The 20,886-nt window shown below is 35.3% G+C and overlaps 4 protein-coding genes across 8 annotated transcripts; all 4 read left to right on the top strand.

The window, feature by feature from the left end:
• Positions 1 to 2,347: 2,347 nt before the first annotated feature.
• On the top strand, positions 2,348 to 8,742 carry LOC109165476 (protein REDUCED WALL ACETYLATION 3-like). Its single transcript, XM_019314255.1, has 16 exons — positions 2,348 to 2,834; positions 3,685 to 3,776; positions 4,358 to 4,495; positions 4,615 to 4,671; positions 4,752 to 4,824; positions 5,432 to 5,590; positions 5,863 to 6,012; positions 6,114 to 6,369; positions 6,469 to 6,584; positions 6,682 to 6,768; positions 6,888 to 6,976; positions 7,163 to 7,225; positions 7,456 to 7,512; positions 7,674 to 7,770; positions 7,859 to 8,014; positions 8,495 to 8,742. Exons 1-15 carry the CDS (start codon positions 2,799 to 2,801, stop codon positions 8,012 to 8,014), a joined length of 1,626 nt encoding a protein of 541 aa, XP_019169800.1. The 5' UTR covers positions 2,348 to 2,798; the 3' UTR covers positions 8,495 to 8,742.
• Positions 8,743 to 11,314: 2,572 nt separating this feature from the next.
• Positions 11,315 to 14,289, top strand: LOC109165477 (probable purine permease 9). 2 transcript variants are annotated; one of them, XM_019314258.1, is made up of 4 exons: positions 11,315 to 11,836; positions 11,951 to 12,008; positions 12,147 to 12,375; positions 13,103 to 14,289. In XM_019314258.1, exons 3-4 carry the CDS (start codon positions 12,324 to 12,326, stop codon positions 14,245 to 14,247), a joined length of 1,197 nt encoding a protein of 398 aa, XP_019169803.1. In that variant the 5' UTR covers positions 11,315 to 11,836; positions 11,951 to 12,008; positions 12,147 to 12,323; the 3' UTR covers positions 14,248 to 14,289. The 2 variants fall into 2 exon arrangements, with proteins under 2 accessions (XP_019169803.1, XP_019169802.1); XM_019314257.1 differs by having other exon boundaries at positions 11,315 to 12,008.
• A 2,978-nt stretch (positions 14,290 to 17,267) lies between these two features.
• On the top strand, positions 17,268 to 18,260 carry LOC109165479 (chlorophyll a-b binding protein of LHCII type 1-like). The gene has a single exon (XM_019314260.1). It carries the CDS (start codon positions 17,333 to 17,335, stop codon positions 18,128 to 18,130), a length of 798 nt encoding a protein of 265 aa, XP_019169805.1. The 5' UTR covers positions 17,268 to 17,332; the 3' UTR covers positions 18,131 to 18,260.
• Positions 18,261 to 18,948: 688 nt separating this feature from the next.
• LOC109165480 (mitochondrial inner membrane protease subunit 1-like) lies at positions 18,949 to 20,846 on the top strand. Of its 4 annotated transcripts, none has more exons than XM_019314264.1 (5): positions 18,949 to 19,133; positions 19,212 to 19,436; positions 19,605 to 19,715; positions 20,236 to 20,297; positions 20,594 to 20,846. In XM_019314264.1, the coding sequence occupies exons 1-4, from the start codon at positions 19,008 to 19,010 to the stop codon at positions 20,281 to 20,283; spliced, it is 510 nt and encodes a 169-aa protein (XP_019169809.1). In that variant the 5' UTR covers positions 18,949 to 19,007; the 3' UTR covers positions 20,284 to 20,297; positions 20,594 to 20,846. The 4 variants fall into 4 exon arrangements, with proteins under 4 accessions (XP_019169809.1, XP_019169806.1, XP_019169808.1 ...); XM_019314261.1 differs by having other exon boundaries at positions 20,386 to 20,846; XM_019314263.1 differs by having other exon boundaries at positions 20,377 to 20,846.
• Positions 20,847 to 20,886: the final 40 nt, after the last annotated feature.

Here is a 20,886-nt window from a genome sequence, read left to right as displayed (position 1 = left end):
GGTTTTGGGTCTTGGGGTTTAATACACTAAATTAATATATTACCGTGTCTAATTACAACTTTCAAAAGTTTGAGGGCGACTTCTTACATAAAGTTAGATGGTGTATTTAATTTTTTTCTCTAATTAAAATTTAAATCAAGCTATTAATTTATACAAAATGTTAAGCCGTGTAATATACGAATTTAAAAAAAAAATTCCTAATACTAAAAGATTAATGATATATATTTTCCTCTTATGTTATATCATAATATTTACCATATATGATGTTTCAATAAAACCTTCTTCATTAGCTTATTCATTAGCTTTTCTATCATTAGGGGTGGGCGTGGAGAGGATCAGAGCGAATTTGAGTACATCTAGTCCGCTAAATATGAATTTGAAAAATCTCATTCACATCCACATTTACTAGGGTGTAAATCCAATCGAATCTGACCCTCTAATTACGGATTTGAATTGAATGTGAATAACGTATTTTGAGTTTAAAAAATAAAATAAATTAGTATACAATATTTCAAGCATTAAAATATCAAAATCACAAATTTCCAAACATCTTGTTCAAAGGAAAAAAAATATATCTAATTTGAAGAAAAAAATAATAATTAATTAAAATTGCAAACAAATGTAATTTGCAAATCTTCGTTTATTTTTAATTCTTCATTTATCTTTAGTGTAGTGTGTTATTAAATTTGTGATTCTGACGTAGTAAACAATAACAAATCAAACTTGAGGAGTAAGTGAATAAGCCAAAAAGTCGAGAATGACAATTAAGAGAAACTTAAACCTAGACTAAGTGTAGAAAATTTAAAATTAATTATAACCTTAAATTTGGCCTCGGCCGTTGGACAATGAACAATGAACTACTAGGCTTTAGTCTATATTATAAAGTATAATATAAATAAATAAATAGAGTCACTAAAATAAATAAATAAACACACACACACTTATAATGGATTGAATATAGTAGATTTTAAGAAGTTACATATGTATCCAATTCACAAGTAGCAGATTTTCATTAAGTGAATTCACATCTTATCCACTTAAAGTAGACGTGGATTAGATTAGAACAGTTACGTTATGACATATTTGACGAATTAGAGAGGATCGGTGGATCAATGCTCACCCCTAAATACCATGAATTGGTAAACTCTACCCCACTTTTAAAAATTAAAAAAAAAAAACAAACAAATTAATCAAAGAGTAATTCTACATTCTCTTTCTAAACTTCCCTCCTTATTTTCAAATAATAAATTCATTTTTAAAAAATAATAAATATAAAGAATTTTATTGCCACATCAATAACTGTACGTTAGAAAATAAATTTATAACTAGTGTATAAACATTTGAGGGTCTTTTGATTAGACACATCCCATGATTTACATCCTTCACTAGTCTCTAGAACAAGAGCGATAGGGGCAACCCAAGTCAAGTTGGTTAGACTGTTGATTTGGTAACTATACAGTTATAAGTTCAACTCTAAACAGAACCGACATATTGACCTTATTGGTTTGAACCGTTCAACTATGTGCAACTTAGACGGAGCTTACTTAGTGCACACTATCGGGTAGTAGCTGCCTGTTTCTCTCATTAATCAAAAAAATAAAAATAAGAACGGTAATGTAAATTTGGAGTTCAAACTTAATTATAAATTCAAAAGGAGCCAAGCACCTTATGCTCAGATGACATGTAGTGACTCTCATATATGGGAGGTCATGAGATCAAGCCTTAGTGGAGGCGGTGTTGACTCTTTGTGCAGGTATGTCATAGAGTAGGTTGAGAAAGTATAGATGAACAGATACTACAATGTAATAGAGTCACTAGCTTTCAAAATGAAAAATTAATATTATTTTTAATCAAATAAAAAAGAAAACTAATTACTCCCTCCGTATCATTTTATCGGTCATACTTACTATTTATTGGTCAAATCAACTCTTTCTTCTTTGTTTATTTCTTTTTAGTAGTCTTTATTTATTTTTAAATTTGATTTGTTGTGTTTAATAAAAAATTGGATTAAAAATGACTTTAGTCAAGTCTCATTATTAATCGAATTGGATACATAAAATGGGATGGAGGGAGTATATATTATCCAACAGAAAAGTAAATATTGAGAGAAGAAACAAAATAAGAATGTACCATCACTCGTACTAAAAATCTTCCCGTTCCTTCCTACAATTTAGTACCAAATAGTCAAATACGTTGCACTTTGCACATAAATGCACGGAACGCGGAGTATAAATGAATAATAATAATTATTATTATTATTATAAAAAATAATTACAGAGTAATGATGACGGTGATGATACGGTTTATGTTATTATTTTCCAATTGAAAGAGAAAAGCATTTAAAAATTCCCATTTTCGTGTTAGTATGAGTCTTAACGAAAATGAAAGCAATGGAGCAACAAAGACCAGAAGGAACCAACCTGCAACCACCACCATCAGCGGTTGGCTTCGGAATCTCTGAGAGAGACTTCTCTTCAGAATTGCTGCTTACAATCCTCTCCTGAAGCGCCACCAAACGACGACGCCGACTCACTACCTCCTTCATATCCGCCATTCCTCTCTCTTTGTTGCTTCAGATCTCCTCAATCGCTCTTATTTAACACTATCGTTCTCGCATTGTTATACATATATATACGTATACGCATATCGTGTATACATACATACGTACGCATTGCCGCTGCCGAATCAGTTTGTGGATCGGTGAGGATTCCAATGCGCCTTGTGTGTGCTCGGATTCTGCACTGATTTGATTCCGATTCCGGCGGAGTTTCGCAGTTCCGGTCCCGCGGGAGTCGAAAATGGCACCGGTTCCTGGGCCCGTGACACCTGGACAGGTACAGTACTATAGCTCCCTGTTCTACAGGGTAATTCTGCTTTGATGCTTGTGTATGTTAGTATGTATGTATAATTGTTTATAGTCAGATTGGAAATCTGCTAGGAGTTGAAGGTAAAAGGAAGTAAATCGGAATGGAGTAAGGAGTGTTTGATCTGAGAGTATAATGAGCATTCGCCCGAGTGTTCATAATTCATAACACAGTGCGTAAGCAAATGTATGATAATTTGTGGTTGAAGCGTGCACAGGGACTTATGGATATTGGATACGATTGTGTCTGTGTGAGAGAGATGCTATTAGGCAGCTGTGAGCTAGTAACCATGTTGAAAGAAAACTTTTGTAGTGTTGCCTCTTGATTGAGTAGAAGCCATGGCAGCTCATGCTATTGCCATATTTTTTGGAACTGAATGAACTATTACTTGTTAGGTATATACACTATATAGTGAATCAATATGATGTGGAAAAATGGTCAGCGCGAATATTATGTGTATGTTTGTTTGCAATTGAACATATTGTAATGATCCTTGGTTTATTGTGTATTCTTGATTTTTAAGTTGAAGAGTGTTAGTGTATTGTGATTCAAAACTAGAATTGTGAACGCACTTTTTAGGCTCTAATAGTTTTCATAATGGAATTACAAAGGGAGTTTAGCTCTTGTTTCTGCATGTTTTCTTTTGCTGCATGATGTTTCTATAGGTTTGTGCACTTTCAGACACATCTTGCATCTTATCATTCTTATGCAGCATTGCAGCATGATATAATTATATCTCTGTACTTTCAATTTGCCTGTCATATTTGTCATTTGCTTTCTTATGGTAATTTCTCACAAACATTAGCTTATCATGTTTCAGGTTTCATTTGTATTTGGAATTATCCCTGTTATTATTGGATGGGCATATGCTGAGTGGTTAGAGTACAAGAAGTCAGCATCCCTCTCTAAAGTGTAAGTTGCTTTCAAACACGGGGAAGTTTATGCATACTGGTTGAAGTATGTTTTCCTTTTCTTACATTATGAACAATCTTGTTGAAGATTTGGAACAGAATGGAACTTTGAACCACATGACAGTCTAATAAACTAAGAACTAGAGCAAGTATATTCTATTAAACCAAAATCACAAATGTGATTATTAAGCATTTGCTTCTACTACACAATTTCAAATATATTTATCCTTTTTTTTTTTTTATAAAATCAAATTCAATGAAAGTGGAAGGACTTAAGACTTGCATATAGTTAAGCATTACTTTATCAGCCACAATCTAAGATAAATATATAGGAAAATGTCATTTTGCCCTGCACAATCTATGATTGGAATTCCTGACTTGCATATAGTCAAGCATTACTTTATCAGCCACAATCTAAGATAATATTTAGGAAAATGCCATTTTGCCCTTCACAATATATGATTGGAATTCCTACATTTAGGCTGAAAATATTTCCTTACACAGCCTCATAACAATAATAATTACTATTCAGATTAGTCTGCACCTTTAATGTTTATATTTGTTGTCTTCTTTTGGATGCAGCCATTCAGACAGTAATCTGGCTGAACTGGAAAATGAAAAAAACAAGGAAGAAGATCGAGCTGTTTTGCTGGAAGGAGGTCTGTCAAAATCTGCATCCACAAAGTTACCAAGTTCATCTATAAAAACAAACATAATTAGGTCAGTGTGATTTTCTATAAACATGCATTTTCTGGAATGTTATACCGGAATATTATTTATTTTCCCCTCCTGTTTTTTTAAATATGCTTTTTGTCATTTGCCCTATTTGCTTCTTTTAGGTTCCTAACAATGGAGGATTCGTTCTTGCTTGAAAATCGAACAACTCTAAGGGCAATGTAAGCTGGGTATAATTTATTCTGGATATTTTATAATTTCTCAACCATTCATTTATATTTGATTGTACAATGCTGTGTAGGTCTGAATTTGGGGGAATCCTGATCTATTTTTACCTCTGCGACCGCACAAATTTGTTTGCAGATTCTGCTAAGGTGCTTTATTTTCTTGGTGCTAAAATTTTCTTTATGATACATGGTTTCATCTGGGAAGATCACTTTATAGAACTAACCTCAACTTATAAGTTCTGCCTAAACACAATGGTCGCATGTTAGGGCATGCCGTTGATGAATTCAGTGATATTATTATCATGCTTAATCTGACAAGACATCTAGTACCCTGCACTATATTTCTATGTTACAGAAACACTTAAAAGTGTAAATTCAAAAGCTTTGTGAAAATATTTTCTGAAATTAAGAAATGGGTGATGTAATTTGTGTAACGTCTTTATGATTATTATTATTATTGTTGTTGTTGTTGTTGTTGTTATTTTTACCTCAGAGGTGAGCTTTTATTTCTTATGACAGTCCCTTTTTAAAATATTTATGTAATTATGTCTTTGTAATTAACAATAAGTATAACTGAGATGTATTCTGGTTAAATAAGGCTGTGGTTTCTTAAGATTTCTCTGATTCATGGATGCAGTTACACTATAAATTTTCTTGCCCAACAGAACTTCTTAGGCCTTAAAACATGATTCATTATACTTGCTGGTCTGGATCAGAGTGTAACAAGCTTCCCTTCTTTTGGTTTCCTGAACAGAACTATAACCGCGATCTCTTCCTCTTCCTGTATGTTCTTCTGATCATAGTTTCTTCAATGACTTCTCTCAAGAAACACAATGACAAGTCAGCCTTTTCTGGGAAATCATTGCTTTACCTGAATCGCCATCAAACAGAGGAATGGAAAGGATGGATGCAGGTAACTCTTCCTGTCTCTTACTAGTGCTTTTGTTAATTAAAATGCTATATGGATGAAGTTCTTCTAACCAGTTCTCTCTCTATGGTGCTGATGTGTCACCTGTATGTGCCTTAGTGTTTTAAATATCTGGCTGTATCTTTTTTAAAGTTTAATATAGTTTATCCTAAAACTATGTTGTCTTCGTACTTAGGCTAGAAGCTTTGTTGTATTCAGATAATTATCAACTTGATGTATTTTCTCCATTCATTGACACATTATTGTCTTGCTTGCAGGTGCTCTTCTTGATGTATCACTACTTTGCTGCAACAGAGATATACAATGCAATCCGTGTTTTTATAGCTGCATATGTCTGGATGACTGGTTTTGGCAATTTCTCATATTATTACATCAGAAAAGATTTTAGTCTTGCTCGATTTGCTCAGGTCACATTACAGTACCATTATCTTTAAAATTTTGTGATGTGTACACAGAACACAGTACATTATTAAAGTATGATATCATCTTTATTTTTATTTTTATGCAGATGATGTGGAGGCTTAACTTTTTCGTGATATTTTGTTGTATTCTTCTTAACAATGATTACATGTTGTACTATATTTGTCCAATGCACACCCTTTTCACCCTGATGGTCTACGGGGCACTTGGCATTGGCCACAACTATAATGAGATAAGATCAGTGATGGCTATAAAGTTTCTTGCAAGCTTGTTAGTGGTTATCTTGATTTGGGAGGTTCCAGGAGTTTTTGACATTTTATGGAGTCCTTTCAGCTTTCTTTTAGGTTGGTCACTGTACTGCCAAATTACATTTTTCTAATGAAATCATCTATGTTTGTTGGCTTAAACTTTTGTAAACTGATCTTAGTTACTTTCAACATTAGGTTATACTGATCCTGCAAAGCCAGAACTCCCTCGAATGCATGAATGGCACTTCAGATCTGGACTTGATCGGTACATATGGATTGTTGGGATGATATATGCTTATTTTCACCCTAATGTAAAGTCAAATTAGAACTTCTATTCTTTGTTCATCTTTCTTTGTTTCTATTTTTAGTCTCTGTGGGAATTATCTTTGAGAAATTTTCTTATTGTAGGTCGAAAAATGGATGGAGAAATTGGAAGAATCTGAAACCAAACGGAGACGCACAATCAAAGCATCTGTTGTTGCAGTTTCTTCAATGGTGGGCTGCATTTTTTTTTCCTCATGCTTACTGCCAATAATAGTAGATGTTGCATATTAATATATTATGCCTTTGGAGTTTCTTGATATTATCTCATTCTGGCTAGTTCTGACTTGCAGGTTGGATATTTGTGGTATGAATATATATACAAACTTGACAAAGTTAGCTACAACAAGTTACACCCGTACACATCATGGATTCCTATAACGTACGTAACTTTCAATTCTTTTTTTGTTAGTGTCTTCTAAAGTATTCTGTCAGTGTTCTATAAACTTAGAATTCTATTAGAAAGTATAGAGACCTGCTTGTTTGCTAAGTTCTGAAAATAGAAAATACGAATAGAAAAGCTGATTTGTTCCGCTAGTTTAACTCATTTGCTTTGTTGTCTTACCAGAGTTTACATTTGCTTGAGGAACTTCACTCAGGAGCTTCGTAATGTCTCATTGACCTTGTTTGCGTAAGTTTTCTATTAAATCATGAACCTCCATGTGCTCCTTGTTCTGTTCTGTCCAATTAGATCTACTCTCTTTTGCTTTATTTTTCCTTGTTTTTTCTGTCTTCATGGATTTTGCAAAGCTCAAGCTTTGCAGATTCATATTTTGGTAAAATGGTGTTTTGTTCCTTAAAACGACATTTGAAGTGCCAAATTCAATGCTTGTCTTAATTTGATTTCCTTTGTTGTACTAGGTGGCTTGGTAAAGTTACCTTGGAAACCTATATCTCACAGTTCCACATCTGGCTGAGGTAATGTGGACTGTAACTTCACATCTGGCTATGATTTCTATGTTTGCATTTGATTATTTCTTTTTAGCTTTTTCATCCTCATTGAGTCATTTTATATCTCTTTCTGCCAAGACTCTATAAAACTAATTGTATCTCCTTGTTGCTCTGAAATGTATTTGCAGATCAAATATGCCAAACGGGCAGCCTAAGTGGCTTCTTTCACTTCTCCCCGGCTATCCTTTACTTAACTTCATGCTTACTTCTGCCATTTATGTCTTGGTATGTGGAAATCTTCACCCTTTTAATCTTTCCAAACATCCGGTTCACTATCTTATCTTAATTCTTCTTTGCCTGTATCATCTTGCAGGTATCTTATAGGCTTTTCGAACTAACCAACACTCTGAAGACAGTTTTTGTACCCACAAAAGACGATAAGAAGCTGTTCCACAACTTTATTGCTGGCATCTCAATTTCTGTGTGTTTATACATAGTTTCTTTAATTCTTCTTCAGATCCTTGCCTGAGTAAGCTTCTCATGCCATCCGCCATAATTTACACTTGCATGCATAGTTGAAAAAATTGCTAGGCGTTTTTTTTTTTTTTTTTTAATTTGTTTTTTCTTTAAGACTTGAAAATTATAAATTATTTAATACTTTAATAATTAATAATTTAATATTAAATATTAACCTAAAAAACATTTAGGATTTGAACGATTTAGGGTTATTTTGCTCGACGTCGTTTTGAGTGAAATAACCAATTTGAAAAAACTATAAAATAAAAATATAAAATAAAAAAAAAAACAATAGCTAATCGATCAACTAGGTCGCCTAGGTGGTCAGCACCTGGTTGGTCGCCTAACCATCGATGGTGATACGTTAGGCGGCCGGCCGGCGCCTTGTAGGCGCGATTTTTGCAACTGTGCTGCATGCAAATAGAATTGCCATCTCTAGGTTGAATCGCTAGCTGCATTATTAATAATTTAATACATGCTGCCTTGTTTACAGAGAAGAACTGCAAGACAGGGTTGTAAAGACTGACAGAAGATTTCCAATGGTCAAACACAGAATTAATGGTGTACCAATGGAATATGAAATGTTTAATATGGGAGATGTTGGTTTTGGACATAGCTGAATCGAGGCTTTGTATTTCCAGCAATTTTGTGAAATATATTGTAGTTTGCTGTATTTTGGTTTTGCCACGAAAGTTCTATTGCCCTCAATTAAAAGAGAAAAAAACCATAGATTTCAAACAATAATTGGATTCTACAGTTGTGTGTGTGTGTAGAAACCGAACTCATCGTCATGCTAATCATCAAATAGGGGATTTGATTTTGGACCCTTCCTCGAAGATTTGATGGAAATATAAAAATATGGAAATAATTTGAATTTTCTTTTGAACCCTCTAGGTTTCTCACCTCTCAATTTGATAAATAAGATTGTTTATTATTCATGAAATATTTTTAAAAAAAAAAAATTATACGAACCAAATAATAAAATTTAAATAAATTAAATCAAATTTAAACATTTAAATGTTAAACAAATCAAACTCAGATATAATTTGTTTAAAATTTCAAAAAAGTATGTTTAGTGCCGGTAAATTATTGCGACATTAACATACTATGTGAGTTTTGCAATCGTTATGCCATGGAACTGTGTTCACCATTCATGGTGAGCACGGTTCCAACAGTGTTAGTACACCGTTATCTTCTTCTTCTTTTTTTTTTAAAAAAAAAAAAAAAATTAATTGCGTGACTTTTCTTCTTCATTTTCACATTTCGCGGTTTCACTTTAATTTGAGGTGAGCAATGATTTCGGACATTCATAAATTATGAATTCATGCCTGCACATTCACTTTGGAACCATGGCTACACATTCCCGTCTGAAATCACGGACATTCATAAATTATGAATCCATGCCTGCACATTCACTTTGGAACCATGCCTACACATTCACTTTGGAACCATGAGATTATGAATTTTCTGTTATGAGATTATGAATTTTCTGTTATGAGATTATGAATTTTCTGTTATGAAATTATGAATTTTCTGTTATGAGATTATGAATCTACATTACATTCATAATCTCATAACAGAAAATTCATAATTTAATAAATATTTTACTTTTATGCGATTATGAATTTTCTGTTATGAGATTATGAATTTTCATTACATTCATAATCTCATAACAGAAAATTCATAATTTGATCAAACGCGCGCCGTTCACTCCACATCCGCGATTTTTTTTTTTTAACCTAAAAACGACGTCGTTTGGACTTGTGTTCACCATTCACGGTGAACACGTTTCTAGGGGATAATTTGCGGTGAGTTTTGCGGGTAAAATCACATACTATGATGTAATCAATTTATTTTTAAATATTTATTAGCCACTTATAAATTAATAATCTTAGCAAAAATTAACTAAAGTAAATTATATAAATAAGCTTTCGAAAACGAATTTATATAAATATATACAAATTTATAATGAGAATTTCAAAAATGCCTAACAATAAACCTTTTGTATTCCGTACAATTATATATACTATTTGAGTTATATCAACTACTGTCAATTTTTATTTTCACAATATATAATATAAGTATGTAACTAGACATATCATAAGTGGTTATACTTAGTAACGATTTTAGTACTAATCGGCAATAACAACTTTAATAATATTGTCATCAAGCCACCCTCAACCATTGTTCTGGACTTTTGGGTTCAGTTTATGTTTCTCTGGATGTATACTTCATTTTTCTTCTCCTTAATATGAAATTATGTATCATTTTATTTTAGAAATTTCTTGTCGTGCCATTGGCTCTTCGAAATTGGATTTACGGGCCTGATCTTCGGGCGAGGATAACATTAAGCCGTGTTCGGTTAAAATTATTTTATTATTTCATTAATTCGTAAAGGGAAAATGGTCAAATAGGCCATCGAATTTTAACTTAAAAGTCAATTAGGTCCCTAAATTTTTTAAAGGTGTAATTACACCCATCAACAATTCATTTAGGTGCAATAAAGCCCAAAAACAAGTTAATGACCTGCTATCACATGTCATTAAGGTTCAAGCCACCTTCCGGCGAAATTTCCGGCAAAAAAAAAAAGTGAATGGCGAAATTTCCGGCAAAAAAGTGACCGCCGGCGACCGTTCGTCAGTTGACGGTCACCTTTTTTTTTTGCCGAAAATATCGCCGGTCACTTTTGTTTTTGCCGGAAGGTGGGGCCTGAACCCTAATGACCTGTGATAGCAGGTCATTAATTTGTTTTTGGGCTTCATTGCACCTAAATGAATTGTTGGTGGGTGTAATTGCATCTTTAAAAAGTTTAGGGGTCTAATTGACTTTTAAACTAAAGTTCGTGGGTCTATTTGACCCTTTTCGCATTCGTAAATAACTGTTGCATTATATTGATAATGTTTAAGTAATCTAATACCTACCTTCAAAAAAAAAGTAATCTAATACCTTGTCAAAGGCTTTGTGGTCGAGCGGCATAACTGTGGACCTTAAAAGAAAAAAAAAAAAGTAATATGATACCTCCATCATCAAGTATTTAGTTATAGTGATTATTAATTGAAATGTTGAAATTTCCATTAAAAAAAAATATATTATGCGTTTAGGGTGCGTTGATATTGAATAAATAGTGAATTTGTTTTCTTTTACGGAGTATAATTTAGTGATTAATTCATAAACAAATATTTTATTTTATCATTCTTATTTGTTATTGTTGTATTATTATTATTATTATTATTATTATTATTATTATTATTATTATTATTATTATTTGGTGTAATTTTTTAATTATACAGTTAGATACAGTTAGAGGAGACTGTAAGGTTATCGTCCGTGTGAGTGAAGGGAGGAGAAAGAATGACGGAAACTAACGACAGCGCTTGCAGAGAACAATGAACAATCCCAAGGAAAAAAGGAACACGGAGGGAAGAGCAACTCTCGAAATCGGAGCGGAAAATAACGAGAAAACCAAAAAACAAAAAAAAAAAAAAAACAAAAAACCAAAAAAACCAAAAAAAAAATCAAATAACAAAAAAAAACAAACAAAAAAATAAACAAAAAAAATTTCTGGAAAACGCCGATAGAAGAGAGAATCATTCAGGAATTGCTGCTGTTGGCCGAGAGAAGAGAGAAAAAGCTAGTCCAAATCGGAATTGCCGCTGCGCTGAACGCGGATTTTTGGAGAAATTTTGCTTCCGCCGCCGCCGGAAATTAACCGTAGTCGCCGCTAGCTGACGAAGTGGAGTGCCGCCGCCGGTTTGGTGTCGCCGGAACCTGAAGTCGCCGTGTGGATCGGAGCTGCTGCAACTCTGGAATAGTGCTACTACTGCTCTTTAAATAAGTGTCCCTTTCTTCTTGTTTGTCTATGAATTTAGTCATCAATGAATTTCTGAAATTAAATGGGGTTGCTTAGTTTAATTATGTTATGTGATTTATATTTCTTCTATTATTTTAGACTATAACAGAACTATGAAGAAGTAAGAGCTTAATTCGTGCGCTGCAATTTTAAACAGGTAATTGTATATATAATTTAATTATAAAATTACAAATTATTTGGTGTATTTTTTTGACATTTTGTTGGGGATAATAACTACTAACCTACTTTGATTTTTCCTAATGAATTATTGTTTTCTTGTGCTTGTTTTTCTCAGCTTAAAATCCATCTGAGATACCAAGAAGAAGAACACCAACCAAATTCATATTTTATTTCATTAGTTTCTCCAAACACAACCTTGTTTCAATTCGCCAGCAACAATCCTAAGAAAAACCTAAGAATATATATAAATATATATAACTGTGACTGTTGATCTCCTGCTTGCACTAATATAATGCCTGCCATGGAAGAAGAAGAAGGTCGAGTCATGCAGTCGGACACTACTGGTAAGTTTCTCGATCAAGAGCAGCAGAGCTAGCTTTTCAATTGCTTTTTGGGTATTCCACAAATAGCTCTTAGCGGATTGAGTTGGTGAATTTAATTTGTCTAGTTTATAGCTGATTTTAAAAACATGTCTGGTAAATTAGATGCTAGCTGCAAAATGATCTTTATATCGTGGATCAGGGTCTACAATTTCAATACATAGAATTCATGTTTGTACTACAAGTACACATAAACACGATATAATGAACATGAATTTTGTGTATTAGAACATGAATCATGTGTATTATATAGCTGAGAACACATAAACATTTAACATAATACACAAAATTCATGTTCATAATACACAATTTATGTTCATTATATCGTGTTATGTGTATGTGTATTATGATTTTGTGCATTATAAACATGAATTGTGTACCTTATGAAATCAAATTATATGTATTAGATCAGGGTCCACGATATAAATTACATGAGGGGTATATATATTTACTAAGTAGCCATACAAACAATTGGTTCTTAGGTGATAAATTATGGACAAAAAATTTAACTCTCTTAGAGGCAATATGAGAATTATACCTAATATGCTGGGCATCAAACACTACTCCTCATACCTATTATGTCATTGAATTAGTGTGATTTACGCTTCCAGAAGTTAGAATGATTGAAATTTACTTTTTGTGAGCAAAAACTAAAGAAAAGAGTTTTTGTTTCCCCATGATCTTTTTACAGTCCAAGAAGAAGCAATAAGAGTAGAAAATCATTCACAGAAAGCGGAAAACGGCGGCGCCGGCGGCGGCTGGATGAGGAGACACGGCAGGCGGTGGCTGGAAATATCGGCCTACTCCGTGTTCGTCCTCGTCGGACAAACAGTCGCCACCATCCTCGGCAGAGTCTACTTCGAAAAAGGCGGCAACAGCAAATGGATGGGCACGCTAGTACAAGTCGCCGCCTTTCCGATCCTCATTCCCTTCCTTTTCATTAAAACCTCCCCTGCGGCAGATGACGACGACGGCGACGCCGCTAGCCGCACAAAATCGCCGTCCTGTTTATACCGCGCCGCGAACTATCTCCTCTTCGGGATGTTAGTCGCCGGAGGGAGCTTGTTATACTCGGTGGGGATGGAATATCTCACTGTATCTACGTTCACTCTAATCACCGCAAGCCAGCTAGGGTTCAACGCCTTATTCGCCTTCTTCACTCACGCCCAAAAGCTAACTCCTCTCATCATCAACTCCATCTTCCTCCTCACCATTTCCTCCGTTCTGCTCTTCTTCCAGCCGCTGAATCAGCGTGAAATCCAGGAAAGCCAGTCCACCGCCGGCAAAAAACACTTCATTATCGGCTGCATTTGCACTCTAATGGGGTCGGCCCTGTTCGGGCTAACACTCACCCTCGGCCAAATCATTCTCAACAAATTCGTCAAGAAATGCACTCTCAGAGACGTGCTGAATTTCTTAATAATCCTATCGATCATCGCCACCTGCGCGGTGGTGATCGGGCTGTTTGCCAGCGGGGAGTGGAGGACGCTGGGGGCGGAGATGAGGGGTTTCCAGCTCGGGCAAGTGTCTTACGTTATGACTTTGGTTTGGGAGGCTCTGTGCTGGGAGATGTTCACTGTCGGCGTTCTTGGGTTGTTGCTTAAGGTTTCCGGGCTTTTCGCTAACGTGCTTATTATGTTGTCGGTGCCGGTGGTTCCGGCGGCGGCGGTCGTGGTTCTCCACGACGAGATGAATGGGGTGAAGGTGATTTCCATGGTGTTGGCTGTGTGGGGATTTCTGTCTTTTGCGTATGATGAGTATCTTGAGGAGACGAAGGAGAAAGATGAAAATGAACCATCTGAAGTTCCTCTTGTTGAGAGGGGGAATCAAGCCTAAATTGTAAATATCATGCAATCTAAAATATATTTTTCCTTTTAAGAGTTACGTTATTGGGTCAACTCCAGCATAATTTTTGAGTACTCGAATTTTTTTAGTATATTGAGGAATGAAAATTTGATAAAAAAAAAAAAAAATAGATTTGATTCGCGTTCTAAAGTTATATTAATTTGAAATAAGGTCCAAATTGATCACTGGTTACTTTCTCCGGCGAGAAAGCAACTCAGATCTGGATCCCCTTCTCGCCAAAGAAGACGACCCAGATCTGGGCCACCTTTTCCGTAGAGAAGACAACCCAGTGGTCGCCTTCTCCACCACATTTGGGTTGCCTCCTCCAACGAGAAGGCAACCCATATTTGGGTCCCCTTCTCCACGTAGAAGGTGACCTAGCGGTCGCCTACTCCACGTAGAAGGTGATCGGGTGTTTTCTCCGTGACCGGTGGTCACATGTCACTTTTTTTTATGTCGGAATTTTGGCAATTGTCGCCGATCATTTTTTTGTCGGAAATTTCGTCGGAGAGTGGCCGGAACTCTAATGACCTGTGATTGCAGGTCATTAACCTGTTTTTGGGCTTTATTGCACCAAAATAAAGTGTTGATGGGTGTAATTGCACCTTTAAAAAATTTAGGGGACTAATTGACTTTTTAGCTAAAGTTTGAGGGCTTATTTGACCATTTTCTCAATAAAACTAATATTAAGAAATTAGTAAGTGTATACTAAAATAATTTGGATAGTTTAAATATATATATTAATACATTTATAATTTGTTAAACACAATGATAACTAATAAAGTAATAAGTCCTAATAAATAATCAATTAACATAATTTGTTAATCTATTAACCAACAAAAATACTTTATACAATGTACTAATTACTAATACATTTTTTTCAATATAAATAAATAAATAAACATATATTTATATATATAATTATATAAAATGATGTATATATATATATATATATATATATATATATATATATATATACACACTAATATTAATAATGTAAACATGCTAGGTGGGCTTGGTTGGCCCCTGTCTGCCCGTCAAGCCTGTCATTTTGACGGGAGTGAGCTAAAAAGCCTACCAAAATACGAGTCATAAAATTCAAAGCCGCCCTACATCTTTGGTGGGGCGGGGCGAGCTAGCCAAGTGAGTTGGCGCGTCTTCCCTTACTTTTTTTTTAAAAAAAGTAAATAAATAAAAATTCGTGTACTGTTTGCATCAGACTTTTTTTTTTTTCCTTCTCTCTCATTGTTGGCTCTTAAAAAATAGTGAAAGATATCAAACTAATATGGATGCTCTAAGCGTTAGAAAAATCAGGGAGAAAAACACGCATTGTTATGCTGTGGAACCGTGCCCACCTTGCAAGGTGGGCACGGTTCCAAACGACGCCGTTTTCATGTGGTTGAATAACGGTGCTGTTAGTGGCACCGTTATCCTCCATAATTTCTATACTGTAGATTCATAATTTCTAAATCGTAGATTCATAATTTAAATATAGTAGATTCATAATTTCTATACAGTAGATTCATAATTTATATACTACAGATTCATAATATCTGTACTATAGATTCATAATTTATGTACTGTAGATTCATAATTTCTAAACTGCATAATTTCTAAATCGTAGATTCATAATTTAAATATAGTAGATTCATAATTTCTATATAGTAGATTCATAATTTATATACTACAGATTCATAATATCTGTATTATATATTCATAATTTATGTACTATAGATTCATAATTTCCGTACTATAGATCATAATTTCTAAACTGCATAGTTATCAAATTATGAACATATAGTTCTGTGATTTGTGAATACAAAGTTCAACAATTGGGAATCTGAACATCGAAAATTATGAACATATAGCTTTATAATTATGAATATATATTTATAAAATTATGAACATATAGCTCTATCACATGTTTACAAATCTTATACTGTAGATTCATAATTTTTATACTGTAGATTCATAATTTCTATACAGTAAATTCATAATTTCTAAACTGTAAAAACAATGTGGTTGCAAAAAGAGAGAAACGCCGTTAACGACAAGTGAAAAATAAAATATTATTTTTAATTAGAACGACGTCATTTTCAACGAAAACGACGCCATTAAGAGCATCCACATTTGTTGGGGAGAATTGGAGGATAATGTAAGAGTGATTAGGAAAAAGAAGATGGTAGGGGAGAGAAAAAAAGGAAAAAAAAAAAGGAAAATTAATTTTTTAAAAAAAAAATTAAAAATTAAAAATTAAGACTGTCAGGCGCGCCAGACGGGCGCACGCGCCCGCTGTGCGCTTTGGTGACAGCCATACGTGGCTGTCACCAGTGGTCCTTTTTTTTACTTTTTGTGGTGGGTCCCACCATTTCTAAATTCTTCCTTCATTTGCAGGAGAGTTATTTCTCAAATAATTCTTCCCCCATTAGCTATTATCTTGGGTGGGAGAATTAATTCTGAAATAACTCCATATAATCCACAAATGTGGATGCTCTAAGGTGGACATGATTCCACAACATAATTTGCCAAAAAACACAAAGAGAAAAATAAATTAATTTAAAGGAATGATTTTTTGCTACTATTATATTATTGAATTCATATACTAAATTTGGTGTACCTCACATTAAATTTCTTATAGATATACCACTAAATAATTAAAAATCTATAATAGCTTATAATTTCTAAATATCATAAATCCCTTTAATTAAGGTTTATTTATTTTCAGTTTTTTTTTTTTTTATTGCTGCCAATGCAAGGCATCTGCATTTGGTCATTTGGAACATAATATATGCGTTGTCCAATAATATCAAAGGTTGATATGAAATAGTTGATGTGATCTTATCTTGGATAGCATCACCTACTTTGCCACTGGTTGGAGTCATCATGATGGGATTGATGGATTAGGAACTGCCACGTGGAGAAAACCCACAAATCTATAGAATCTTGAAACCCAATCAGAATGCAGATAAAGATATACATTAGGATAAGGACTTTCCCTATATATAACTAACAACTACCGCCGCTATCTCCACCGCCAACCACCGTTAACTCTCCGTCTATTCTCCAAACTAAAACCATGGCTGCTTCCACAATGGCTCTTTCTTCTACCTCCTTCGCCGGAAAGGCGGTCAAGCTCTCGCCGTCCACTGCGGAGGTCGCCGGAAACGCGAAGTTTACCATGAGGAAGACCGTGGCGAAGCCCGTTTCATCTGGCAGCCCGTGGTACGGCCCGGACAGGGTTAAGTACTTGGGCCCATTCTCCGGCGAGCCCCCGAGCTACCTCACCGGCGAGTTCCCCGGCGACTACGGGTGGGACACCGCCGGGCTTTCGGCCGACCCCGAGACTTTCGCCAAGAACCGTGAGCTGGAGGTGATCCACTGCAGATGGGCTATGCTCGGCGCTCTCGGCTGCGTCTTCCCGGAGCTTTTGTCCCGGAACGGCGTGAAGTTCGGCGAGGCCGTGTGGTTCAAGGCCGGAGCTCAGATCTTCAGCGAGGGAGGACTGGACTATCTGGGAAACCCAAGCTTGGTCCACGCCCAAAGCATCCTGGCAATCTGGGCATGCCAAGTGGTGTTGATGGGCGCCGTGGAGGGCTACCGCATCGCCGGCGGGCCGCTCGGAGAGATCACCGACCCGCTCTACCCCGGCGGCAGCTTCGACCCATTGGGGCTGGCCGACGACCCGGAAGCTTTTGCTGAGCTGAAGGTGAAGGAGATCAAGAACGGAAGGCTCGCCATGTTCTCAATGTTTGGGTTCTTTGTTCAGGCCATTGTCACCGGAAAAGGGCCGTTGGAAAACCTCGCCGACCACCTTGCCGACCCAGTCAACAACAATGCCTGGGCATATGCCACAAACTTCGTTCCTGGAAAGTGAATGTAAAATGTGATTGAGAGTGGTAACCCTAAAGGTGTTATCCATATATGTATCATGTGAAATGGATTGAAGTAATGTGAGCATGTAAACTTTTTCTTTTTTTTTGCCCAATTGATTCAAATCTTTATTCCTTTTGTTGCTATTCACAAGACTACACAAATTACTATTGCCTATTTCTATCAAATGCATAATGTAGTTTTCAAACTCAACGCGAAAATTAAATCAAACTAATAGTTAATTATCCATATTTACACAAAATATATCGAGATAAATAAAGGGGTTGGAAAAATTGCGGGATAATGTGATTATATAGCTTCGATCAAGAAGATATAGTAATATAGATTAGTATAAGTAGAGATGAGAGGTGTAGATCGAAGAGGGTGACCTTGTACTCAAGATGGAAGGCTATTTATACACGACAATTCAATGCAAGTTACTTAAGGCAAGAATGCAAGATAATACCTTCAATTTAGTAGGCTAATGTGACACTCTTTAGTTAGCTATTGTGTTTAGTTGACCAGGTAACATGATAATATACTCGATCACAACGTGACAGCATAATTCGTCTAATTTATAATATAATGTTGTAGAGAGATGACTAATTCGTCTAATTTATAATATAATGTTGCAGAGAGATGACTACTTATCGATTTTGGTTGAGTTGTCTTATAATAACGATTATAAATGTATATTTATTAAAATTAAATTATAAATAAATTAAGTGAAACCTTGTTATCCATGTCATGCAAGTACGCAAGCAATGTGGGATACGAAAGGGGGTATAATTGTCAAGCCATGGAAATAATTGTCTAGCTTCTTGATACAAAACCTTCATAAATCCCTCGAATCTCCATATCAAGCAGATGAGAGAGCGAGAATGGGCGTAGAAAATCTGCAGAAATGGACTCCTCTCATCAAAGAAGCTTTCCTTCAATCTTTCCGTGTTGCCAAATTCTTCTGTGCAATTCACATCACCAACACCTATGTTTGTACCTTCGCTATGGTAAGCATCACCACGTGTACCTCCACTTTCAGCTCTGTAATGCTCAAATACCTTATTTTCTTGTCTTTTTTCCGGCAGACCAGAGGGCCCAGTATGCTCCCGACGTTCAATTTGACCGGAGACTTTGTCTTGGCGGAACGGCTATCGACCCGGTTCGGCAAAGTAGTGCCCGGAGATGTGGTCCTGGTTCGGAGCCCCGAAAACCCTAGGAAGATTATCAGCAAGCGAGTGGTGGGCGTTGCTGGTGATACTGTTAAATTTGTTGCGGACCCGAAGAATAGCGAGAAAGAAGACACTATTGTGGTATTCATAAAATCCCTAATCCCTAAAGCTTTATTCTTTGCTTGTATTTTCCTAGTCTGGTTAATTGTCAGGTTTTATCTCAAGGAGTCGAACTTGTATCCTTTTGTATTTGATTGTGCAGAATAGAGCTCATTTTCTGTTGCTAATAATGAAAGTAATTCTTGATAGGTACCAAAAGGGCATGTTTGGATAGAAGGAGATTTCAAGTATAATACAACTGATTCAAGGAAATTTGGGCCAGTTCCATATGGACTTGTTCAGGGCAGAATCATTTGGATTGTGAGTTATTCTTCATTTCATTTAAATTTTCTGGTTGAAAGTATACTTTCTTGGTTCCATTGCTACATTTCTAATCTGTAGCTCAATAGAACTGACCTTAAAAGAATTGTAATTCACAACTGTTTGGATGTGTAATCGTTAAACTTGGTATATTGCTGCAGCTCTCATTTGATTTTTCTTCTCATTATGTCATAAGATAGAAACAGAATTTGTCAGATAATGGAATCTGTGCTATCAGCATTTGCTAAAGGACCAGTTTATCTATATGGTTGTAACTCTCAACAAAGATTTTCATGGTTGAATGAATCTTGAATTGTGATTGATTAATGGTCCTGATGAAGGGGCATCTATTTTTCTTGAGAAAACTGAAATTTCAATATTTCATTAGTGTGTCATAAACGTGCTGATTAGATTTCACCCTCGATTGATTCATTTTTTCAATCGTGTTGCTAACAATTTCACACAATAGGCATTCTTCTATCTTAAGTCACAACTCTTAAGCTATTGATTTTCTACGAAGGTCTGGCCTCCGGAGGATTTTGGATCTGTGAGAAGAGAAGTAAAGTAATTTGATTTCAGAAGGTAATCTGTTTTCTCATCTAAGATTTGTTTTAATGCTTCGATGCATCTTGGTTTTGGCCCTAACTACTATTTTGCGCGGTGCTACTAGCTTCCACCTTGTAAAGGTTGAATCTTTTAAACAATTCCTAGAAATCTCGACACAAATGATTTGCTGCTGCAGAGGCCCCAAGCCAAGTAACTCTCTAGACATTCGCTGCTCAGATTGCTTGTTTGCTAGGGCGTTGTGTGTGCTATTTTGAGAAGCTGGAGTAGTTTATCTCGCAACATCTTTTCCAAATGAAACGTTTCATATACAGGGTAGGATTTTAGGACTTTGAAAGTGGTGAAAAGACACAAGTTTGTGGAAAGCTGCCTGCACTAATTGCATCTTCCCAGAATTACAACTTTTCTGAAAATTACTGTTGCTGAAAGTTTATTCTCCATTTTGTTGCCTTTTCTTCTTATTTAATGCCCTTTAGGTTGCAAAATCTCTCATCTTTCCCTGTTAACAGTTTAGACATTTGATTCATACAGTCTTTCACACCTGTTAATAAAAGTACTTTTATTTAAGCATCTGTGTTTTATGCCAAACAAACTTTAACAAATATGC

This window comes from Ipomoea nil, unplaced genomic scaffold (assembly GCF_001879475.1).
Source record: "Ipomoea nil cultivar Tokyo-kokei standard unplaced genomic scaffold, Asagao_1.1 scaffold3069, whole genome shotgun sequence".
NCBI classification, from domain to species: Eukaryota; Viridiplantae; Streptophyta; class Magnoliopsida; order Solanales; family Convolvulaceae; genus Ipomoea; species Ipomoea nil.
Note: the sequence above shows the minus strand (reverse complement) of the source record. Positions and strands in the feature narration are given on the sequence as shown.

What these genes read in the sequence shown, in the direction of transcription:
- LOC109165476 (XM_019314255.1), top strand. Translation starts at nt 2,799, where the DNA reads ATGGCACCGGTTCCTGGGCCCGTGACACCTGGACAG. An exon ending in TGTTTGCAGATTCTGCTAAG is followed by an intron (nt 4,825 to 5,431) that starts GTGCTTTATTTT and finishes TTTCCTGAACAG; the next exon opens with AACTATAACCGCGATCTCTT. An exon ending in TTGTTGCAGTTTCTTCAATG is followed by an intron (nt 6,769 to 6,887) that starts GTGGGCTGCATT and finishes TCTGACTTGCAG; the next exon opens with GTTGGATATTTGTGGTATGA.
- LOC109165480 (XM_019314264.1), top strand. Translation starts at nt 19,008, where the DNA reads ATGGGCGTAGAAAATCTGCAGAAATGGACTCCTCTCATCAAAGAAGCT. An exon ending in AGAAAGAAGACACTATTGTG is followed by an intron (nt 19,437 to 19,604) that starts GTATTCATAAAA and finishes AATTCTTGATAG; the next exon opens with GTACCAAAAGGGCATGTTTG. An exon ending in AGGGCAGAATCATTTGGATT is followed by an intron (nt 19,716 to 20,235) that starts GTGAGTTATTCT and finishes TTTTCTACGAAG; the next exon opens with GTCTGGCCTCCGGAGGATTT.
- LOC109165479 (XM_019314260.1), top strand. Translation starts at nt 17,333, where the DNA reads ATGGCTGCTTCCACAATGGCTCTTTCTTCTACCTCCTTCGCCGGAAAG.
- LOC109165477 (XM_019314258.1), top strand. Translation starts at nt 12,324, where the DNA reads ATGCCTGCCATGGAAGAAGAAGAAGGTCGAGTCATGCAGTCGGACACT. An exon ending in CATGCAGTCGGACACTACTG is followed by an intron (nt 12,376 to 13,102) that starts GTAAGTTTCTCG and finishes ATCTTTTTACAG; the next exon opens with TCCAAGAAGAAGCAATAAGA.